The following is a 19,259-nucleotide window of genomic DNA, read 5'->3' as shown; positions in this document are numbered from 1 at the left end:
GTGTGTTTATCCAGGAAAGTTGTTGTGCGTACCTGTGTGTGTGTGTTTTATCTCAGTGTGTGTGTGTGTGTGTGTGTGTGTGTGTGTGTGTGTGTGTGTGTGTGTGTGTGTGTGTGTAAGCTGACAAGCGGTTTATTCCCAGAAGTCATTTCCAGGTACATGAGCTAAAATGTTGCCGCCATTTTATTATGATCAGTCTCAATAATTGCAAATGCACACAGAAAGACTCACAAATGCACGCAGAACAATTCACAAATACATTCCAATGCACAAATAAATAAATTACGATTTATATAAATGTAAAAAAAAAATTACAAATATATTTCTGCATTTGTATGTATTTGTTTGTGGATTTGTATGTATTTATTTGTGGATCGCACTGCATTTATTTGTAAATCGCTTCACATTTATTTGTGGGTTTTTGAGACTGTCCTGCCGTCGCTGGATTCACAAATGCGTTTTTTTCAACATAACCTGTCTGTAGCCAATCAGATGTCAGCCTCATTTTCAACCAATCACATGAGTGCAGCTCCCCCCTCCCCTCCCCACGAGACTGGCAGCTTTGTTGAATCAGGAAATAAATATTGTAGCCGTCTATGTTCACCCAGAGCTCTACGATACCTCATATCAGTAGAGACCAAACTATGTGTGTGTAAACCATATGGTACAAACAATGAGGCCACGAGGCTGCCAGCGTAATGCTGCTTTCACACCACACCGGCGCGATTTGCGCCGCGTTAATCGCGTTATTCGCGCCGCCTGTCTCCCCGGGGGACTATTTGTGGTTCATTCGCGTGAATCGCACTGGACTCGCCGGAGAGGGAGCGCGGCTTATCGCCCTGATAGCCGTTCAACTGTCCGCCGTCAACTGTGGAAAAAATAACCTCTATTTCTGCTCAGTATGTGTTGTGGAAGTCCCAGATATCACGGGGAACTAAACGCCGTCATGTCTGGTTCATAACATAGTCCGGAGGAGCTCCGTGGATTTCATCGAACTGTATTCACTGCGTCTAGCAAGCCACACGTCGGCTGTTTACCACAGCTGTATGAACACAACATAAACTGATTTGGCTGTGATTTAACGGCAATAAACCAACAAAAAGGGACTCCAAAATAACATTTATACACATAGTTTGGTCCGGTCTCTACTGATATGAGGTATCGTAGAGCTCTGGGTGAACACAGACGGCTACAATATTTATTTCCTGATTCAACAAAGCTGCCAGTCTCGTGGGGAGGGGAGGGGGGAGCTGCACTCATGTGATTGGTTGAAAATGAGGCGGACATCTGATTGGCTACAGATAGGTCTATGTTGAAAAAAACGCATTTGTGAATCCAGCGACGTCAGGGGAGTCTCATAAATCCACAAATAAATGTGAAGCGATTTACAAATAAATGCAGTGCGATCCACAAACAAATACATACAAATCCACAAACAAATACATACAAATGCAGAAATATATTTGTAATTTTTTTTTACATTTATATAAATCATAATTTATTTATTTGTGCATTGGAATGTATTTGTGAATTGTTCTGTTTGCATTTGTGAGTCTTTCTGTGTGCATTTGCAATTATTGAGACTGATCTGACCCCATATTTTATGGACGTGCAGTTGTGTTGATGTTGTCAAGGTCTCTTAGTCCGCCTGACACACACACACACACACACACACACACACGCACACACACACACACACACACACACTCACACACACTCAGCTGAAAGTATGTTCCTGTGTGGAAACAATACACCAAAATAACCACGGAATGTGTGTGTCCTGGACCATCTGTTGTTTGAAACCGATCCGATGACTTCGGACCCTTCATGGGAATGCTGGTTTATATATTCACCTTCCATATTGATCTAATAGAGCTAGCTTTTTCCAGTTTGCTTTTAATACAGAGCTGGCCACCAGCAGCCAGGCTCTTATGTAACCCTGTGCTGATCACCTCACCATATTTCCACTGTTACCACAACTCAGAGGCAGAGAGGGGGAAAAGAGTTGAAACATAGAAACAATTCAATAGGTCCAGTGTGTATGAGACGGCCGCAGAGCAATCCATCCCCAGAGCAGAGGCCTAGCGCAGAAAGCCACAGTTAACTTGTTTTCTTTTTATGGAGAGGAAGAGGAGTGTCCTGCATGTGACATCACAAGAAACTTGAAACCGTCATTTTCAGCAGCCCTCCTACTTACTGCCTGCTCCTACATTTGCTCCCCTCTCTCTAACCTTTCCCCGAGACGCTCTGTGCTTCTCTTCTCTGGGCTCCAAAAACAGGCCAGTGTGACTATTCTCTCATTTAAAACTACACCTCTGATCCCAGGACTTCACCACACAGGCCCCCCTCTGCTTCAGAGAGTCATCTGGGTCTGCTTCTGGAGGTACTGGTAAGTCCCTCACTCCATTCTTCTGGCTGGGGTGGAGCTGCTCTGCTGCCACGTGGGTTGGCTACTTGAGGGAGGTCTGCCCAGGGAGAGTGAGGACCTGAGGCAGAAGAGCAGAGCTCTGTTAAGCAGTGCTCAGAGGCTTTGATTTTAAAAGTAGTTGTATCCTCGGGTTCAGCAGCTGTGCTCCAGATGTGAAACAATTCCAGTGAGATCACGGTAGACCTACTCAAAGTTACTTCACTTTCCAGAAATGAGCTTGAGAATGATTCCGAATTTTCTAATCTATTAACAATTCCAGTTTTGTTAAGTATTATTTTCCAAATTAATTATCAATGTAACTATGGTAATGAAGTCAGAGAGGAACTTAACATACTTTGCGTGACAGTGGGATGTCTACTATTGTTACTGTATGCCATTTCATTTTCTGAAATTGTTCTAAGACTTTAGGTTAAGAAAGGTAAGAAATAAGTGAAGAAAAAAATATATAATGGTTAATGTATGTTAATGTATGTTAACTACTATACATAAATGTCAAAAAACAGTAGAACTCAGAAAAGGGTTTTGCTGTCAAGGTAAACATGAGCCTCAGCTGATGCTTGATGTCATATTGTCTATTGTCTATTGTAGAACTCTAATAGAGCACACTTTTTTTAAATGACACATGAAAAAGGTGACAGTATTATATAAGCTGCAGATCTACACAGTCCATGGTTGGAAAACAGGGCGGGCCTCTGTCTGGCACACATTGTACACTTTCTGTTCCCTCTCACCTCACTGTGTGGCAGACTCTATACTGTCCCGGTGAAAACAGTGTCTGTGTGCTGTGTATGTCAAAGGCTTGATTCTGTTTCTGTAAGCATATGAAAATGTTTCAAACGTCTTTGCATCATTGCAAAAAAATATTTTTTCCGAATAATAACAAGTCTTAATTTCAGAAAAGTGTGTTGAACAGAGAGAATAAAACATGTTCCTTAAATAAATAGTTCAGCATTTAAGGGAAACACAATTACTCCCTTTCTCTCCAGGAATGTGATATTCAGATGGATATCACACTCACGAAACACAAATGAAAATGTAATAAACACTAATATTTAAATTTCTGATTGTGTGCCGAATAAACAAATGAGAATCAATGAGCTTTAGAACAATGCAGGTATAGTTTTGAACTTTTGACAGAGCCAGGCTATGAAGTCCATTCTAAACATCTCTCAAAAAGAAAGCAAGGGTACTCAAAAAAATTCTACTATTCCTTTGCGTCTTTGCTTACTCAACCTTTATAATCTATTCAGCTCAGTGTAATCATTTTAGCTTTAATGTGTAGTGTGTGTTAAACCGGCTGGTTTACATGCTGGCTACATTGGGTTAAACCCTCATGTGGACGGTGTTGTTACATTACATTACAGTCATTTAGCAGATGCTTTTATCCAAAGCGACGTACAATAAGTGTATTCAACATAGATATTCAAGAGAACTACTAGTCACCAGAAGTCATAAGTGCATCTCCTTTAAACAAGCATCTAAGAGCATAAACCAGAGCAAACGTACAGTGCATAAACAAACACATACAATCAGTGCAACAAACTAATACGAATACAATCAGTGCTGAGTGGAAGGCTCAGGGTAGCACTTCTTGAAGAGGTGAGTTTTCAGCCTGATGAAAGATGGGCAGCGACTCTGCTGTGCTGACGTCAGTGGGGAGTTCATTCCTCCACTGTGGGGCCAGGACAGAGAACAGCCGTGACCGGGTCGATCGACCGCAGGGACCTCTGAGCGACGGGGGAACCAATCGCCCCGAGGCAGCAGAGCCAAGTGGTCGGGCGGGGGTGTAGGACTTGACCATGGCCTGGAGATAGGAAGGAGCTGTTCCTTTCACTGCCCTGTAGGCTAGCACCAGAGTCTTAAACTGGATGTGAGCTCTTACAGGGAGCCAGTGTAGAGCACGGAGAAGGGAAGTTGTGTGGGAGAACTTGGGGAGATTGAACACCAGGCGAGCTGCAGCTTTCTGGACAAGCTCCAGAGGTCTGGTGGCCGACGCCGGGGCTAGTTAGAATCCTACACTCACAGGGTTTGACCTGTTTTTTGTTGAATGAATACGGCTTGAACATTTGACTCCCAATGACCCACTGAAAGCACATGCAACACCACCAAGTCTAAAATAGAAGTTTCTGTTTGCAATTGTATATTCGTCTTTGGCCAAAAATACTTGGCACCAAACTCTTTAATCTGATTGGTGCACAGGGTGGGTGGGTGTACCTGTATCACAAGGAGGTGGATAGTATGAGGTGAGCCGGTCACTTATCTTATTTACTGTTTACAATGGTTAAACTGATCCACTTCATATAAAAAGCAGGTTTAAACAACTTTTTGATCATGTGTGAAATTTGCTGAGCTACAGAAATTCATCATTCATCCAAGTTGAGATGTTGTGATGTGATCACAGTTAAAAGTTCAGAACCCCAATCAGTATCTTTTTAATAACCTTTTGGTGCCGAACGAGCCCCATTTGGGTTACCAGCGAGAGAGTTTAGAGCTTTGCACTCCTCTACCAGATATCATCACAAAACTAACGGCTATCATGGCCAAGCGATACATCTGAGAGCAAGAGGATTCACAATCCGGAGATATCTTCAGAATTTCTCTCAGTGAAACCATTATAAACATACAGTCAACAAACCATCGCAAACATTCATATCGCTTCTCACTGTGAGCTCATTTTCATGAAGAAACCGGAGAAAACCGGACAAAATCCCCGTAGAAATCCGTGCAGCCATGGGTACATCCCAAGTCTCTTAATTGTCATTTCCTCGCTCCTCGATCCTCGCTCGAACCGGAAGTTGTTCTGCGCCGCCATATTGACGGCCGTCCCAAAGCTCTTATTTAGCTCGGAGGAGCGAGGAGCGAGGATGGAGGAGGGACCTCCGAGGAGCCATGAGTGAGGAACCACGAGAACAGACTTACAGGAAGTCTTTTAACGGCCGACACGCCCCCTCATTGTTCATCAGTTATGTGATTGGACGCTGCAGCCGATCGGACTGACTGACTGAGTTTAACACCAGAGTGAAGACAGATCACAGATTAAACTCTAGTTTATATTTGATATGTTTTCTCATTCACCACCTGGTTTAAATATATGTTCATTGTAGACTGAACAACAAAAGGACCACAAACAACTTTCTTCATTTATTAGAAAGATTTGTGTTTTCATGATCTGATATTTCCCTCAATAACTTTATTATGAAACAATTAAAGTGAGAGATCTTTTTACATCATTTATCATCATTTCATTCAGTCACGTGAGGCTGATCATTCCTGAGTGTTTGATGAGTTTTATCATTTAAGAGAAACAATAATCATATTCTGGGTTATTTAATAATGACGTCCAAGTCACAATTTCAAAACGTACAGACGCAAATAATTCATAAATAAGACGATCGCATTCCACCGGTAGAAAACGATCCTGCGCTTATAAACAGAACACAGGACACAGTTTGTTAACAGACTACAGAGAGAAACACCTCTACAGTCATGATTACTGTGTGTCTTTATGAGTTATTAGTATTATTAGTTACTATTATTAAGTACAGTGATCATGTGAACAGACACAAACTTCTCAAAAGTCTCTCCAGCTGTTAAAGCCGACTGACAGCTGATCCAGCTGTGATCAGCTGATCCTCCGTCATCAGAAACAGACGTCGCTTCACGTGACGCAACTGAGGAAACGACGTCTCATGTCTCTTAAAACATGTTTCCTCGTTTCCTCTCTCCTCGCATGGTTTCCTTGCGTCTCTCCATGCATCCCTGGTGGGAGGGACTAAGACGCAAGGAAAGGAGCCAAGTGAGGGAAACGAGGATGCAATTAAGAGACTTGGGATGTACGCCATGTGCCTGGCATCTGTCCTATGTGTTTCTAAAGTTTTCCATGAAAAAATGTTGGTCAACCTACCTTGCTGGACGAAGGGGTTGTGATTTTTACTTTTCGACGAATCGATTTTACGCTCGAGGTATCGAGGTGAATTTTGGATTTTTAGTGGCTAAGGATTCTGTCAATCAATTCTAGGTTACTCCCATCGCAATCCTGAGTCACTGCCACATCCAACGTGGTGTCGCATGCTTAAATTGGCCAATCATAGGCTTTTGAAAGCGCCAATACTGAGAGAGACGGAAAAATCTCTGGAGGAGACTTAAAACAGGCCCTGAGAGGTCAAAATGGCTCAAAATGATGCCAAACTGCTGTATTTGGAAAGATTGAACACTATTAGTCATAAAACAAGTGAAATATATAGTTATATAGTATATCAAATTAGAATGGCACAGCTGGAACAGCTGGTTCCACAATGACAAATTGGGCCGAACTCTCCATACCAAAACCTCTATAACTTTGGCATGCTTCACTTTATCAAAGCCAATTTCTTTTTTTGAGACTACTGACATGTTGTGCTTACTGCTGCATTATTTCAAAGACAAAAATACAATAAAAGTGCTTTCAGGCGAACCTGAACATTTTCAATTTGAGCTGTGTGCCATCTTCATTTAGTATTAACCAGTAACATATACACTGATTTTTACACATCTGAGCAAATCTCACATTTGAGGTCTATTTAAATAATTCAAATAGACCTTGTAGTTAGAGATCTACACTCTTTTGTATGGGTATGCAATTTTTGAGCAGAGGCCTAAAAATAGGCTTAGGGATTAAAAGGCATGCTGGAACACATTACTGCTAATTTAGTGTCAGTTTTCAATTTGAAATCTTGAAAGTGATGATTTTGAGCACACAAACCTCATTCCAGAGTAAAGGTATCTAAAGGAAGGTTTGTTCTGATTGCCACCATCTGAACTATAAAACAACAGGATAATAATTTTAAACATAAATCTTTGATTTCTATCTGTGAAACATGAATACAAACATAGTAATGCCAATAAAGTGCATGGAGATGTAAAATGCATCTCTGCGTAGGGGCAGTATTTACAAATAGAGTCCGTGTGATGACTACTGTACAAAATGTCAACGTCTGAGGAACCAGCTCAGCAGTGTTTGAACAGGGAGGTCATTCTCAGCTGTTATCACTGTGTCTGTCATGAGGTTCAGTTCATGAGGCCTACAGGGACGAGATATCTACAACTGGAGCCATCCAGACTTGGCTTCTCTCCGGCCTCTTATCCGTAGTGACACATTGCTTTTTCCCAGAAGTAGATTCCATACCAGTTTTAGATTTAATAAAATCTATGGCCGAATTCACCCCCCTGAAGGTGCAGGGTAAAAAGGGACAGTAGGCAGCTATCAACATCTCACCACACAGGCCTGAGACAATATCTGTACAGGTATTATTACAAGCTTATTACCAGGGGAAAATTAGGCCAGTACGGTCCAGTATACGACTAAAAGACTCAGGAAGAGGGGAAAGCAACTGCCTGGCAAAACCTACATCAATCCATTACAATCACATTTAGAGACTAGCTGGTGAAAATAGAGGAGCATTTAGCGGCTAGAGACAGATATTTTCTCAGGAGTTGGTGGAGACCTAAATCAGAGCTAAAATAGAGAGATTATTGGATTTACATTTATCAGGTGACACAAACACAAATCCTAATGAATCATGATATAGCTTCATAATTTCCTTATGTATAAATAGGCAACTGTTTGCTATCACGTCAGACATATGAGCTTTATGAGAATAACATGTCAGTGTTGTGTTTACTTCTTGTTGTGCTGCCCCGTGTGTGTGTAAGCCGTGTGCTGGGCTTGAGGAAGGTTGCGTGACAGTGAGGAACTCGTCTCAGAGATGGATGACGTACGGAAGTTTCTGGACGTTTGTCAGGATCCAGCGGAGTGCTTCGGATAAGCAATCGAAAATGTTCAGGCTGCTCTTACAACCGAAGGACTGATGCACGGTAGAGTAATATACACACTTCCAAAGAACACCGAAAAGGTACCGGTAGTTAGGGTGGGTGGGAAGGACTTTGAAGACGCTGGTGACGTCTGCCTTAGGCGACCAGGCTCCTTGACCTGCGAGGCAGATGAGGGATGTAACGTGATCGATTGTTGTGTACTACATGGAGTAATCAAGGCTTGGAATGAGACTATTGATGCTTGGGGCAGTGGAGCCCTGCAGTGATGAGAGGTCTATGATAAGTGATATTTCCCACTAGTTACACCGAATGGACTGACTAAGAATATGGGGAAAGGTGGGCTAGTGAGTGGACCGCTCATGAATGCGTCTTGGGCCAATAGCTTATTGACTGTGTCGGGCTCTGAGATGGCTGATTGGAAATTTTGTAGAGGAGGATTCTGGCTTAACCTGCAAACCTGGGTGGAAGCCATACGTGAAACGTTGTATAAGGAAACTAACAAACTGGCGGTCTGTGTGGTTCTTTAATTAACCCTAGGCCTTTTTTTAGGCCTCTTCTCGAAAATTCTAATCCATACAAAAGAGACTACAATTCTGTAACTACAAGGTCTATTTTAAAAATGTCGATGCTTGAATAACACTAGTGATTGTGAGATTTGATGAGATTAGTAAATATTGTGTATATGCTACTGGTTAATAGTTGAAGACTGAACACAGCAAACGTCTGAAGAAAAAGCACTGTAATTTATTAAATGAGGCCCTGGCTAGCCTAAAAACATTCCCAATTCATAGCACAAAGGCTGCAGGTGCCTCACAAAAATATTTGGTGTAAATAAAGTGAAGCAAACCCCAGTTATAGGTGTTTATCTAAAAAAGAACATGCCAAATTCTCATTTTCGAACCAGAATTTGCAGCTGTTCCATTGTAATTTTATATAGTATATAACTATATATTTCACTATATTTCACTTTGTTTATCACTCATATTGTACAATTTATCATAACAGAGCTGTTTGGCATCATTTTGACCCATTTTGACCTCTAATATCTCTCCTCCATGCATTTTCCTCGTCTCTGTGTCTCTGGAGCCCTTGCTCAGGCTGTGCTGGGCGGATCTTGTGATGTGACCACTCGTTAGATCCGGATGCTTATTTGGAATACACTCGCATGTTCCATGAAGTGATTGACAGAATTTTCAGCCAATAAAACTCCAAAACCGTGCCGCGGTCAGCCCCCAAGCCCCAAGCCCCCTGTATGATTCACCGCCGGCATTTTGACCTCCATCTTGGCTCAGATGGATGGAGAAACACCATTTTAGGTTCCAGACGTAGTCAGTTAGCAGACGAACACATTTGTCATACGGAATAATTTGGGATTTCACCGTTTTCGCCCTGAAAACCGACTCACGATATGATACAGTTCTAATATTTGGCAGTGTGGGAGTTGTGCTTTCTGCGGCTTGTTGGCTGTAACTCCTGAACGCTTTGACGGAGAGTAATTTGGACGTTACCGTTAAAATCTGTGTGAAGTGATAATATTGTTAGCTGTGTGATATGCTAAGGGTGAAGCAATGGCCCCGGTTTTCGAAGCATTCTCTGAGTTGTTGGCTCGCTGTCTGTGGCATAAAATACATGATATTGTGGCGGATCTTCTTAGTTAGTTAGATAGAATCGTTTATAATGGTGTTTGCAGTGTGTAAAATGGTTAACATGATTAAATTAAGGAGACTTTTTTAGAAAGAATAAAAAAGAAATATATTATTTCTTTTATTTATTCTACAACATTCGGAACCGAGCCTCGGAACCGAACGGAGACCTTTTGGGCTCGCTCGGGTCCAAGATTAAGGCTGAAGCTAGAGCATTTGCGTTAATTTGGATATTGAAATACTTACACAGGCTGTGCTTGGTTGGATTGTGGGGACAGCAGTGGTGGGCCGTGTATCATGTATCATAAATTATAAAAATATTTTTCCCATTATCTTATTTTCTCATTGCACAGCTACTGTGTTCCTCAGTTGCTCTGCTTCCAGTGCAGCTTGTTTTAAGTAGAGATTTTATCCAATCAGATTTCACCTCTGTGTCTCTAGGTAAGAAGAGAGGCCCGAGGCCTGCAGACTCAGAAGTGAATCCCTTTGCAGTTTAAGTGAATAGGGATTGTCATAGTCTTCAACCAATCAGATCTTTAGTTTGACATGTTGGGCGTATTCTTTGACATGCCAGAGCTGCTAGCTGGCCTACAACTACGTCAGCATTACGTGCAGCACAGTTTCCAGGTGCAGCTCTGCAGTGAGGTGCAGTGTGTGCTGTGATTGGTCAGTGGGTGAGCACGTGACTATTGTGAACCGAAACGTAACTTGCCAGCAGAGCTTAGTTGGAGTAAGAGTTCAAATTGAAAGATATGGAAGACATTATAAAATGTTTAGGGTTTTGCTTGGTGCAGTTTTTTGTTTTTTTTACCTATCTTTGTTTTTTTAACACTCAATGGCTGAATAATAGGAGAAACGGATTTAGTGGCGGAGTTACCGACAATGCCTTTCTCAAGAAGGACATTTCAGGAAAAGCTGGACATCGTAAGAAATGGTCAGTCAACGCCACAGCTGGCAGCCCTGACTCAGCAAGAAAAGGATTTGTATGAACGGTAGTTCTTGCTGACAGCGTCGGGGAAGCGTTGTACATTTTATGGCTGGGAATGTGTTTCAATTTAACTGAGCTCTTGGTGTTTGGAGCTACGCTACGCTAACCTGAGGACACCATAGCAGGACACAAGCTACGGTGCTTTTGAAAACTTTAGGAGAGACTCGAGTGGATCTACAACTCAACGAACACTTTCACAGGGAAACAGCTCCACAACCGCGGCCCGGCGTGCGGTCTGCGGTGGCCAGCGGGCGCCCCGGCGGAGGTGGGATCCTATGGAGCTAAATCCAGGTCAAAAGTTTTGATCATTTGAAAAACAAATTTGAATCTAAAAGTTCAAGTTGTGGTCCTGTGGATCGGGGATCAGCTCAAGTAAAAGACGTCAGGAGTCTTTCTATGTCGGCAACACACCCGACCCGTCTTCAAACACGGACCAAGGAGTCTAACGCACGCGTGAATCAGAGGGTGAAGCAAACCCCATGGTGCAATGAAAGTGAGGGCCAGCGTGTCGGGTGAGGTGGGATCCCGACCCCGCGGCATCGGGCACACCACCGGCCTGTCTCGCCCGCACCGTCGGGGAGGTGGAGCGTGAGTGTGTGCGATAGGATTTCGGGTCCCATATTCACTGCATATTCACTTGAATATGGTCTATACTATAGAAAGTGTTGAATCATAATTCTTGCGGTGCCCACGTTGCCTGACGGTGCCCACGTTGCCTTCAGGTAACGTGGTTGAGGAAGTCCTCAGCCTTCTTTGTTATGCTGTCACTCATGATGACACGCCCCCCACGCTAGATCAGGGTCAAAAGTCTGAACTGAAAAAAAACGATCTGAAAGTGAAAAAAGATTTGAAACCGAAAAAGATTTGAATCTGAAAATATAATATCTGAAACTGAAAAATATAAGACCTCAAATATCAAAATATGTATGAAAGTGAAAAATGAAAAAGAAAAATGTATTCAAAAAAATTCCAGGACTTAATCGAAATTATATTGAACCCCAAAAAAAATGTCATTCACTTATTTTTATTTTGAATACATTGCTGTATTTTTCAATGTTCAAGACCACAACTTGAACTTTCAGGTTCACATTTTTATTATCAAATTAACAAAATATTTGACCTGGATTTAGCTCCATAAATTTAGCTCCATAGGATCCCGGGCCCCGCTGCGAACCGGCGACATACAACTGGGGAGGCTCGACTGTCATCACTGGCTCCATGAATCGATCCATGAAATAAGTCAGAACGACGCTGGAAGTGGCTGCTGGCAGAGCTGTGGGAAAAAAGGGAGCATTTAAGGTGGGATGGGTAACGCACGCTAGTGGGGGATGAAGGAAGGGAGGGGGAGCAGAAACAGCAGGAAAGAACGGATTTTGGCCAATGACTACCCCGTGGATCCCTGTTGTTGTGGTAGGTATGTGCAGTTGAGGTAGCCGGTGTTGAGGTGGGTGGAGCAAAGTTGGCAGAGGTGGGTGGGACATGAAAGGCAAAAGCAAGAGAACAGGAAAGGATGCTGGGATGGAGGGATAAATGTGCATGAGTTGATAGTGAAGTCTGGGGAAAAGAAATTGCAAGGTGAGATGTCTCTGGGACAGAGGGTGGGATACCACCTGGCCCTCTGAAAGGGCTGATGTGGATGGCTGGGCTTCTCCGGCCGTGAGATGCTTCATGACGTCATCGGCGTCATGACCACTTGCGAGAGTGATGTTGTGCTGTTGTTTGGAAAGTTTTGCTTTTTTATCAGACTGATGGAAAGGGATGTTGTGCTGGATGATTGCATTCTTCTGTCGAGAGACTGTCCACTTGGAAATGTGGGATATATAGAGACTGTCGGAGCGTTGGAATGGTGAAAGATGGTCGCGGTGATTTCGCCCGTCGTTCGAGCGCCTGGATGGGGTGGGGGAGGGACGTATCCCTTGGATGCCAAAGTCGGGATCTCCCCCCGGGGCAGTAGAATATGTAGAATATGTTAATCTTTCATTTATAATGTTCTCCATTATTTTGCATATTTGATGTCAAAGATATTGGTCTGTAGTTCCCTGGGTTTGTGCAATATTTGCCGGGGTTGCATATCGGGAATACAATGGCCTCCTTCCAGCTTTGAGACAATTTCCCACCCTCCTAAACTTTATTATATAGTTTGAGTAATATATCCTTAGATTGCTTAACATAAGATAATAAATCTGATCCTTGCCTGGTGCCGACCTTTTGGCTTCTTGAGACATCGGCTAAGTTCTGTCTTTGTAAAAGGCTTGTTCAGCAGATCATTGGTATCTTCCTGTTGTAATAAATATTCATTCTCTACTATTGTAGTTTACCTTCCTCTTACCCTCTTCACTAATATTGTCTGAACAATGAGTTTTAACAAAAGTTTTCCAACATCTCTGCTTTCTCTTCATCTCTCACTGCTGTTGCTTCACCATCATTTAGGACCCAAACTCTTTTATTCCCGTTCATATATTTGATCATTTTCCATATTTATAAATTTTTGTCTCCCTTCCTATTGAGTAACATTTCCTCCAAAAGTCCTTCTTTGTATTTCAAAAGATCCTCCTCACATTTGCTTGCAACTTTTTATATTCAATAATATTCTATGACAAACTATGATTATTTTTTGAATGCTTTAAAATAAAATCCTTTATTTTGAGATTTCATTGCTTCATCACATTTCTTTGTAAACCAAGGTACAATCTTCTTTTCCATATTTTGCATGGACTGCTAGGATAGCTTGACAAACGGAATCATTTACATTTTCTACTACATCTTTATTAATATACACTTTCGCTATTTCTTAGATCACTGTCCTTTCTAAATTTTTCCCAGTCAGCACTGTTGAAAGATCATTTCTGTATTCCTTCTGTCTCACATTCTTCTAAACTCCGCCCTATGTCAATCACTATTAATAATAATAATGGTCACTTCCTACAGTTGTTCCTCTTATTACCTCCCAGGAGCTAACTCCTGCCAATGAATCAGATGATTAAGCAGCCTAGTCGGTATAGGGTCTAAGAGACAGGTAGAAGATTTAGACGTAGAAATTATTGACGTCAATTGGTGAAGGTCGATGGGAGTAAAGCATCTAAACGTATATCAGGGTTTACAGCTGTTTCAAAGGTTACTCTATTTGAGGATAGATCGGTACTGGTTGAAGGTAGTAGATTATTAATGTTCTCTCTAATAGTTATGATCTTGTCATTAAAGAAGTTCATGAAGTTATTACTTCTGAGGTCTACAGGACTACACGGCTCAACAGAGCTGTGACTCTGTCAGCCTGGCTACAGTGCTGAAGAGAAACCTGGGCTTGTTCTTCTTTTTCTCTAGTAAAGATGAGTAATAGGCTGCTCTGGCATTACGGAGGGCCTTCTTATATTACCGAGATTCTTCCAAGTTAGTGGAACGCCATATTCTTTCAAGTTTTCGCGATGTTTGCTTTAATTTGCGGGTTTGAGGGTTATACCATGGAGCGAACCTCCTTTGTTTTACTATCTTCTTTTTTAGAGGAGCCTGTTGCACTATCGACAAGATCATCAACCTGGGACGGACTGAAGTTAGCACAGGAGTCCTCTGTTATATTGAGGCATGGTATTGAGTTAAATTCAGACGGAATCGCTTCTTTAAATTGAGCTACAGCACCATCAGATAGACATCTAGTGTAGAAACCTTTGCCTAAGTACCCCATATACGAACATATGTATATGTTCGTATATGGGGTACTAACATATACATATGTCACTCAGACAGCAATGATGGAGTTTCTGTAAACCTATAAACACTACAAGCCACCACAGATACAGGACAAGGGCCAAAAACGATGAGGCCAAGCCAACAGGTGCATTATATATGCTGGGCCTGATTAGGGAATTGGTTGGGGGAGGAGCCAGCCTCAGGGCTGCGTTCGCAACACTGTACTGTATGCTTCATTCTCTGGTGAGCATTTCCTACCACATTAGCAACCTCTTCCTTCTGCTCTCCCCCATAAATACTCCATTTGAGTTTTCGAGGTCTTTGTCTACAGGTATACCTGTTATCACCACCGTGTCTCTCAATTCCCACCCAAAGATCTTTTATAATTTATCCTTTTTTCACAGATACCTCCCATATGCATAGCTTGTTTCTTTGTTCTTCCATTTTACCAATAAGCTTCTATCTCTCAAGACTTCAGCCATTTCCACCTTTCCGATCTTCTTTTTCAATTCCCCAGACAGGGCTATTGGGCTAAGACCGACATGCTCATCTTCGAGAGACTGGGGCCATCAAAATCCACATCATCATCGTCATCCATTTCCTAATTTGCTACCCTAATCCAATCCCAAACCAGCTTATGCCAACCGCCAAATCCAAAGTCCAAAAAGTTGTTGTCAAAGCCAAAATATTGAACTTGTTTTCTGATCTGATAAATGTTTGTCTCGTGCTCGCCGTCTCCCTCTGTTAAACCTCTTTCCACACCAAACTCAACCTCTCAAAGAGAAAGTCAATAGTCAGCTGTGCTTAAATACTTTGTGCGGAGGAAATGAGATGTGATCGGAGCGGGGTCCTTGTTCCCGAACTAAGTTATACAACTTAATATCTAAAGCAACCTGTTGTATGAACTAGTGCACTATTGTCCTAATGCTTACAAATGGCATTGTGTTGTTGTTGTTGTTGTTGTTTTTTACTTTTTATGAAATTGATACCTGTGCATAGTAGTGAAATGTTTAAGCGGTCTTCAGCTTTGTTGTCCTTGGTTTTAGCTCTAGGTCTATTTCTGTGTGTACATTGAGAGCAACAGAAAATCAGAGACAAAGTCCTTGAATACGTAAACGCAGTGACAAATAAAGCATTTTCCCTGTTAAAGGATTGCTGTTAAAGGGCTTTTTGCTTTTTTCCATATCTAAATCAGGGGTGTACGGATAGATGGTGTTATATATTCTACAGATTATAAAGACCATTTGTGATTTTGGATTTTATAAATAAAGTTGACTTGATTTGAATTGGAACCTTCAGCATGCGTTTTAGTATCCGTCAATAATTTGGTTTTAAATAAAGTTTGGTCACTGTCTGCACCAAAGTCATTGGGTGTCCAGATGTAATGTCTGGTTTTGACAAAGACTCATTGAAACATGCTTATTACTTTTTCACTGCAAGCAAGCGGGGCTAAAAATACGCAGTAGCAGTCCCCACCTAGTAATGTATCACAGTGTTTTTAACTGTAGTGGCTATACAAACGCACAAACCATATTTTAGTTCCAGCTAAAGTAGTTTGACGAGGTCAGTGTTCTACCATCAATATGACACGATAAATGTGCAAACATTGTGCATGAGTTGTTGTAAAAATTCTTGAGTTTTGTTTCTTCTTTTGCAGATTTCACCTTTCAATCCCTTTTCAAATAAATTCCATCTATGTGACGGAATCAGTCCACATATGTCACATATGTCCCTGTCATAAGTATGGAGCTGCAGAAGCTATCGAATGGAAATCACCACGATGACGCTGCTGTGCCTGAGGAGGGAGGGTATGTTTACTGCTGTGAATTCTTGCTGAATCAACCATGTTCATAGACTTTCAAGTTGTGCAGTGTTTATTTTTTGGTTTGTGATGGATATTACAGAATGGCACCAGAGGAAGAAAAGTTCCTGCAGCAGAGTGATGGATCAAAGAGACCTCAGTTCACAGATGTGAGTGTGAGACAAAGCCAGAGGCCATGCATGAGTTCATTTACACAGTAGAATTCAGAACAACATGAACATCTTAGTCTACAGATGGTGATTAATGTGTTTGGATGAAATGTCCTCCATACACCGGGCCACATGGTTTAATTATGACAAACAGTTAGACAGCGGCTGGTCAATAGAGGGCGCTAGGGCGCCGCCCCCCCCTGAGCTACAAATAATAATAAAAAATAAAAAAAATAAACTATACAAATTGTCAATATTTGAGTTTTTGAAATATGGCATCACCCAGTAATATGTGTAAAATATGATATCTGCGGTAAATATATGCTTTTCCTGCACGTCCTCTCCGCGTGTGCACGTCTCAGCTGAGCTGGGGCGCTGGAGAAACTGCCCCAAAGAGGCGGGTCTAGGAAGCAGTTTAGCCAATGATGCTTTAATGCTGATTAAAGATATAAATGAGTGACATACAATCTAGACAATCGGCGTCCTCAAATAGATTCTCGCTGCGCGTTCTCGTCAGGACTATTCTCTACAGGCGAGCGCCAGCGCGAGCACTGCTCCTCCGAGACCCGTTAGAGAAGAGAACTTTGAGGAGAAACTGAAGTGAAAAAGCTGATCCCAGATCAGCCTGACCTCACAATCAGACAGCAGACTAGCGGGAAAGGGAAGCAGTACATGAAGCTTCTCTAGTAGCTGTATCAGGCAGGTTTGGCTAGCTGGATGCTGTCATGCTAATAACTTATTTATCTTTAAAACAACGGGGACAGATCCATCACGGACAGTTAGGGAGTGAGGGAGGAGGAGGTAAGGAAATATGAGAACACCAGGGTAGGGAGTGAGGGACATGAAGCACCTGTCTGAGAAATGGACATATAGTAATAATAATTATATATATATATATATATGTGTGTTTTATATTATATTGAATATTATTATATGATATATATATTATTATATATATATATATATATATGAGGGTGACTAAAATAAGATGTCCTGACGTGTTTATCAAAGTGTTATTTACTGTTTTTTTTCATGTTGGAATAAATGTTAAATATTTAAGTGCAAAGTAGTAATGTGTGTTTGATATCTTAATTTGTTTTGCATTAAATCACTCTGGGATGTTTGCTGAAATTGATTGGATGTGGCACAGCCCTTGTGTCCTCCTGTCTTCTGTCCTCCTGCCTTGTGTCCTCCTGTCTTCTGCCATCCTGTCTTCTGTCCTCCTGCCTTGTGTCCTCCTGTCTTCTGTCCTCCTGCCTTGTGTCCTCCTGTCTTCTGTCCTCCTGTCTTCTGTCCTCCTGCCTTGTGTCCTCCTGTCTTCTGTCCTCCTGTCTTCTGTCCTCCTGCCTTGTGTCCTCCTGTCTTCTGCCATCCTGTCTTCTGTCCTCCTGCCTTGTGTCCTCCTGTCTTCTGTCCTCCTGCCTTGTGTCCTCCTGTCTTCTGTCCTCCTGTCTTCTGTCCTCCTGCCTTGTGTCCTCCTGTCTTCTGTCCTCCTGTCTTCTGTCCTCCTGCCTTGTGTCCTCCTGTCTTCTGCCATCCTGTCTTCTGTCCTCCTGCCTTGTGTCCTCCTGTCTTCTGTCCTCCTGTCTTCTGTTCTCCTGCGTTGTGTCCTCCTGTCTTCTGTGCTCCTGTCTTCTGTCCTCCTGTCTTCTGTCCTCCTGTCTTCTGTTTTCCTGTCTTCTGTTTTCCTGTCTTCTGTCCTCCTCTCTTCTGTCCTCCTGCCTTGTGTCCTCCTGTCTTCTGTCCTCCTGCCTTCTGCCATCCTGCCTTGTGTCCTCCTGTCTTCTGTCCTCCTGCCTTGTGTCCTCCTGTCTTCTGTCCTCCTGTCTTCTGTTCTCCTGCGTTGTGTCCTCCTGTCTTCTGTGCTCCTGTCTTCTGTCCTCCTGTCTTCTGTCCTCCTGTCTTCTGTTTTCCTGTCTTCTGTTTTCCTGTCTTCTGTCCTCCTGCCTTCTGTCCTCCTGCCTTGTGTCCTCCTGTCTTCTGTCCTCCTGCCTTCTGCCATCCTGCCTTGTGTCCTCCTGCCTTGTGTCCTCCTGTCTTCTGTCCTCCTGCCTTGTGTCCTCCTGTCTTCTGTCCTCCTGCCTTGTGTCCTCCTGTCTTCTGTCCTCCTGCCTTGTGTCCTCCTGTCTTCTGTCCTCCTGCCTTGTGTCCTCCTGTCTTCTGTCCTCCTGCCTTGTGTCCTCCTGTCTTCTGTCCTCCTGTCTTCTGTCCTCCTGCCTTGTGTCCTCCTGTCTTCTGTCCTCCTGTCTTCTGTCCTCCTGCCTTGTGTCCTCCTGTCTTCTGTCCTCCTGCCTTGTGTCCTCCTGTCTTCTGTCCTCCTGTCTTCTGTCCTCCTGCCTTGTGTCCTTCTGTCTTCTGTCCTCCTGTCTTCTGTCCTCCTGCCTTGTGTCCTCCTGTCTTCTGCCATCCTGTCTTCTGTCCTCCTGCCTTGTGTCCTCCTGTCTTCTGTCCTCCTGCCTTGTGTCCTCCTGTCTTCTGTCCTCCTGTCTTCTGTCCTCCTGCCTTGTGTCCTTCTGTCTTCTGTCCTCCTGTCTTCTGTCCTCCTGCCTTGTGTCCTCCTGTCTTCTGCCATCCTGTCTTCTGTCCTCCTGCCTTGTGTCCTCCTGTCTTCTGTCCTCCTGTCTTCTGTTCTCCTGCGTTGTGTCCTCCTGTCTTCTGTGCTCCTGTCTTCTGTCCTCCTGTCTTCTGTCCTCCTGTCTTCTGTCCTCCTGTCTTCTGTCCTCCTGTCTTCTGT

The 19,259-nt window shown here is 42.8% G+C and overlaps 1 protein-coding gene across 1 annotated transcript in view; it reads left to right on the top strand.

Moving 5' to 3' along the window:
- The first annotated feature begins 2,270 nt into the window (after window positions 1-2,270).
- Window positions 2,271-19,259, top strand: part of slc38a5b (solute carrier family 38 member 5b) — a 28,288-nt gene continuing 11,299 nt past the window's right edge. Inside the window, exons 1-3 of the mRNA XM_079173577.1 lie at window positions 2,271-2,389; window positions 16,212-16,362; window positions 16,459-16,525. Of these exons, the coding sequence (XP_079029703.1) occupies window positions 16,298-16,362; window positions 16,459-16,525 (132 nt within the window). The 5' untranslated portion in view covers window positions 2,271-2,389; window positions 16,212-16,297. The remainder of the gene's footprint in view (window positions 2,390-16,211; window positions 16,363-16,458; window positions 16,526-19,259) is intronic.

Source organism: Pholis gunnellus (genome assembly GCF_910591455.1).
Source record: "Pholis gunnellus genome assembly, chromosome: 2".
NCBI classification, from domain to species: Eukaryota; Metazoa; Chordata; class Actinopteri; order Perciformes; family Pholidae; genus Pholis; species Pholis gunnellus.
This window is presented reverse-complemented; position numbering and strand designations above follow the sequence as displayed.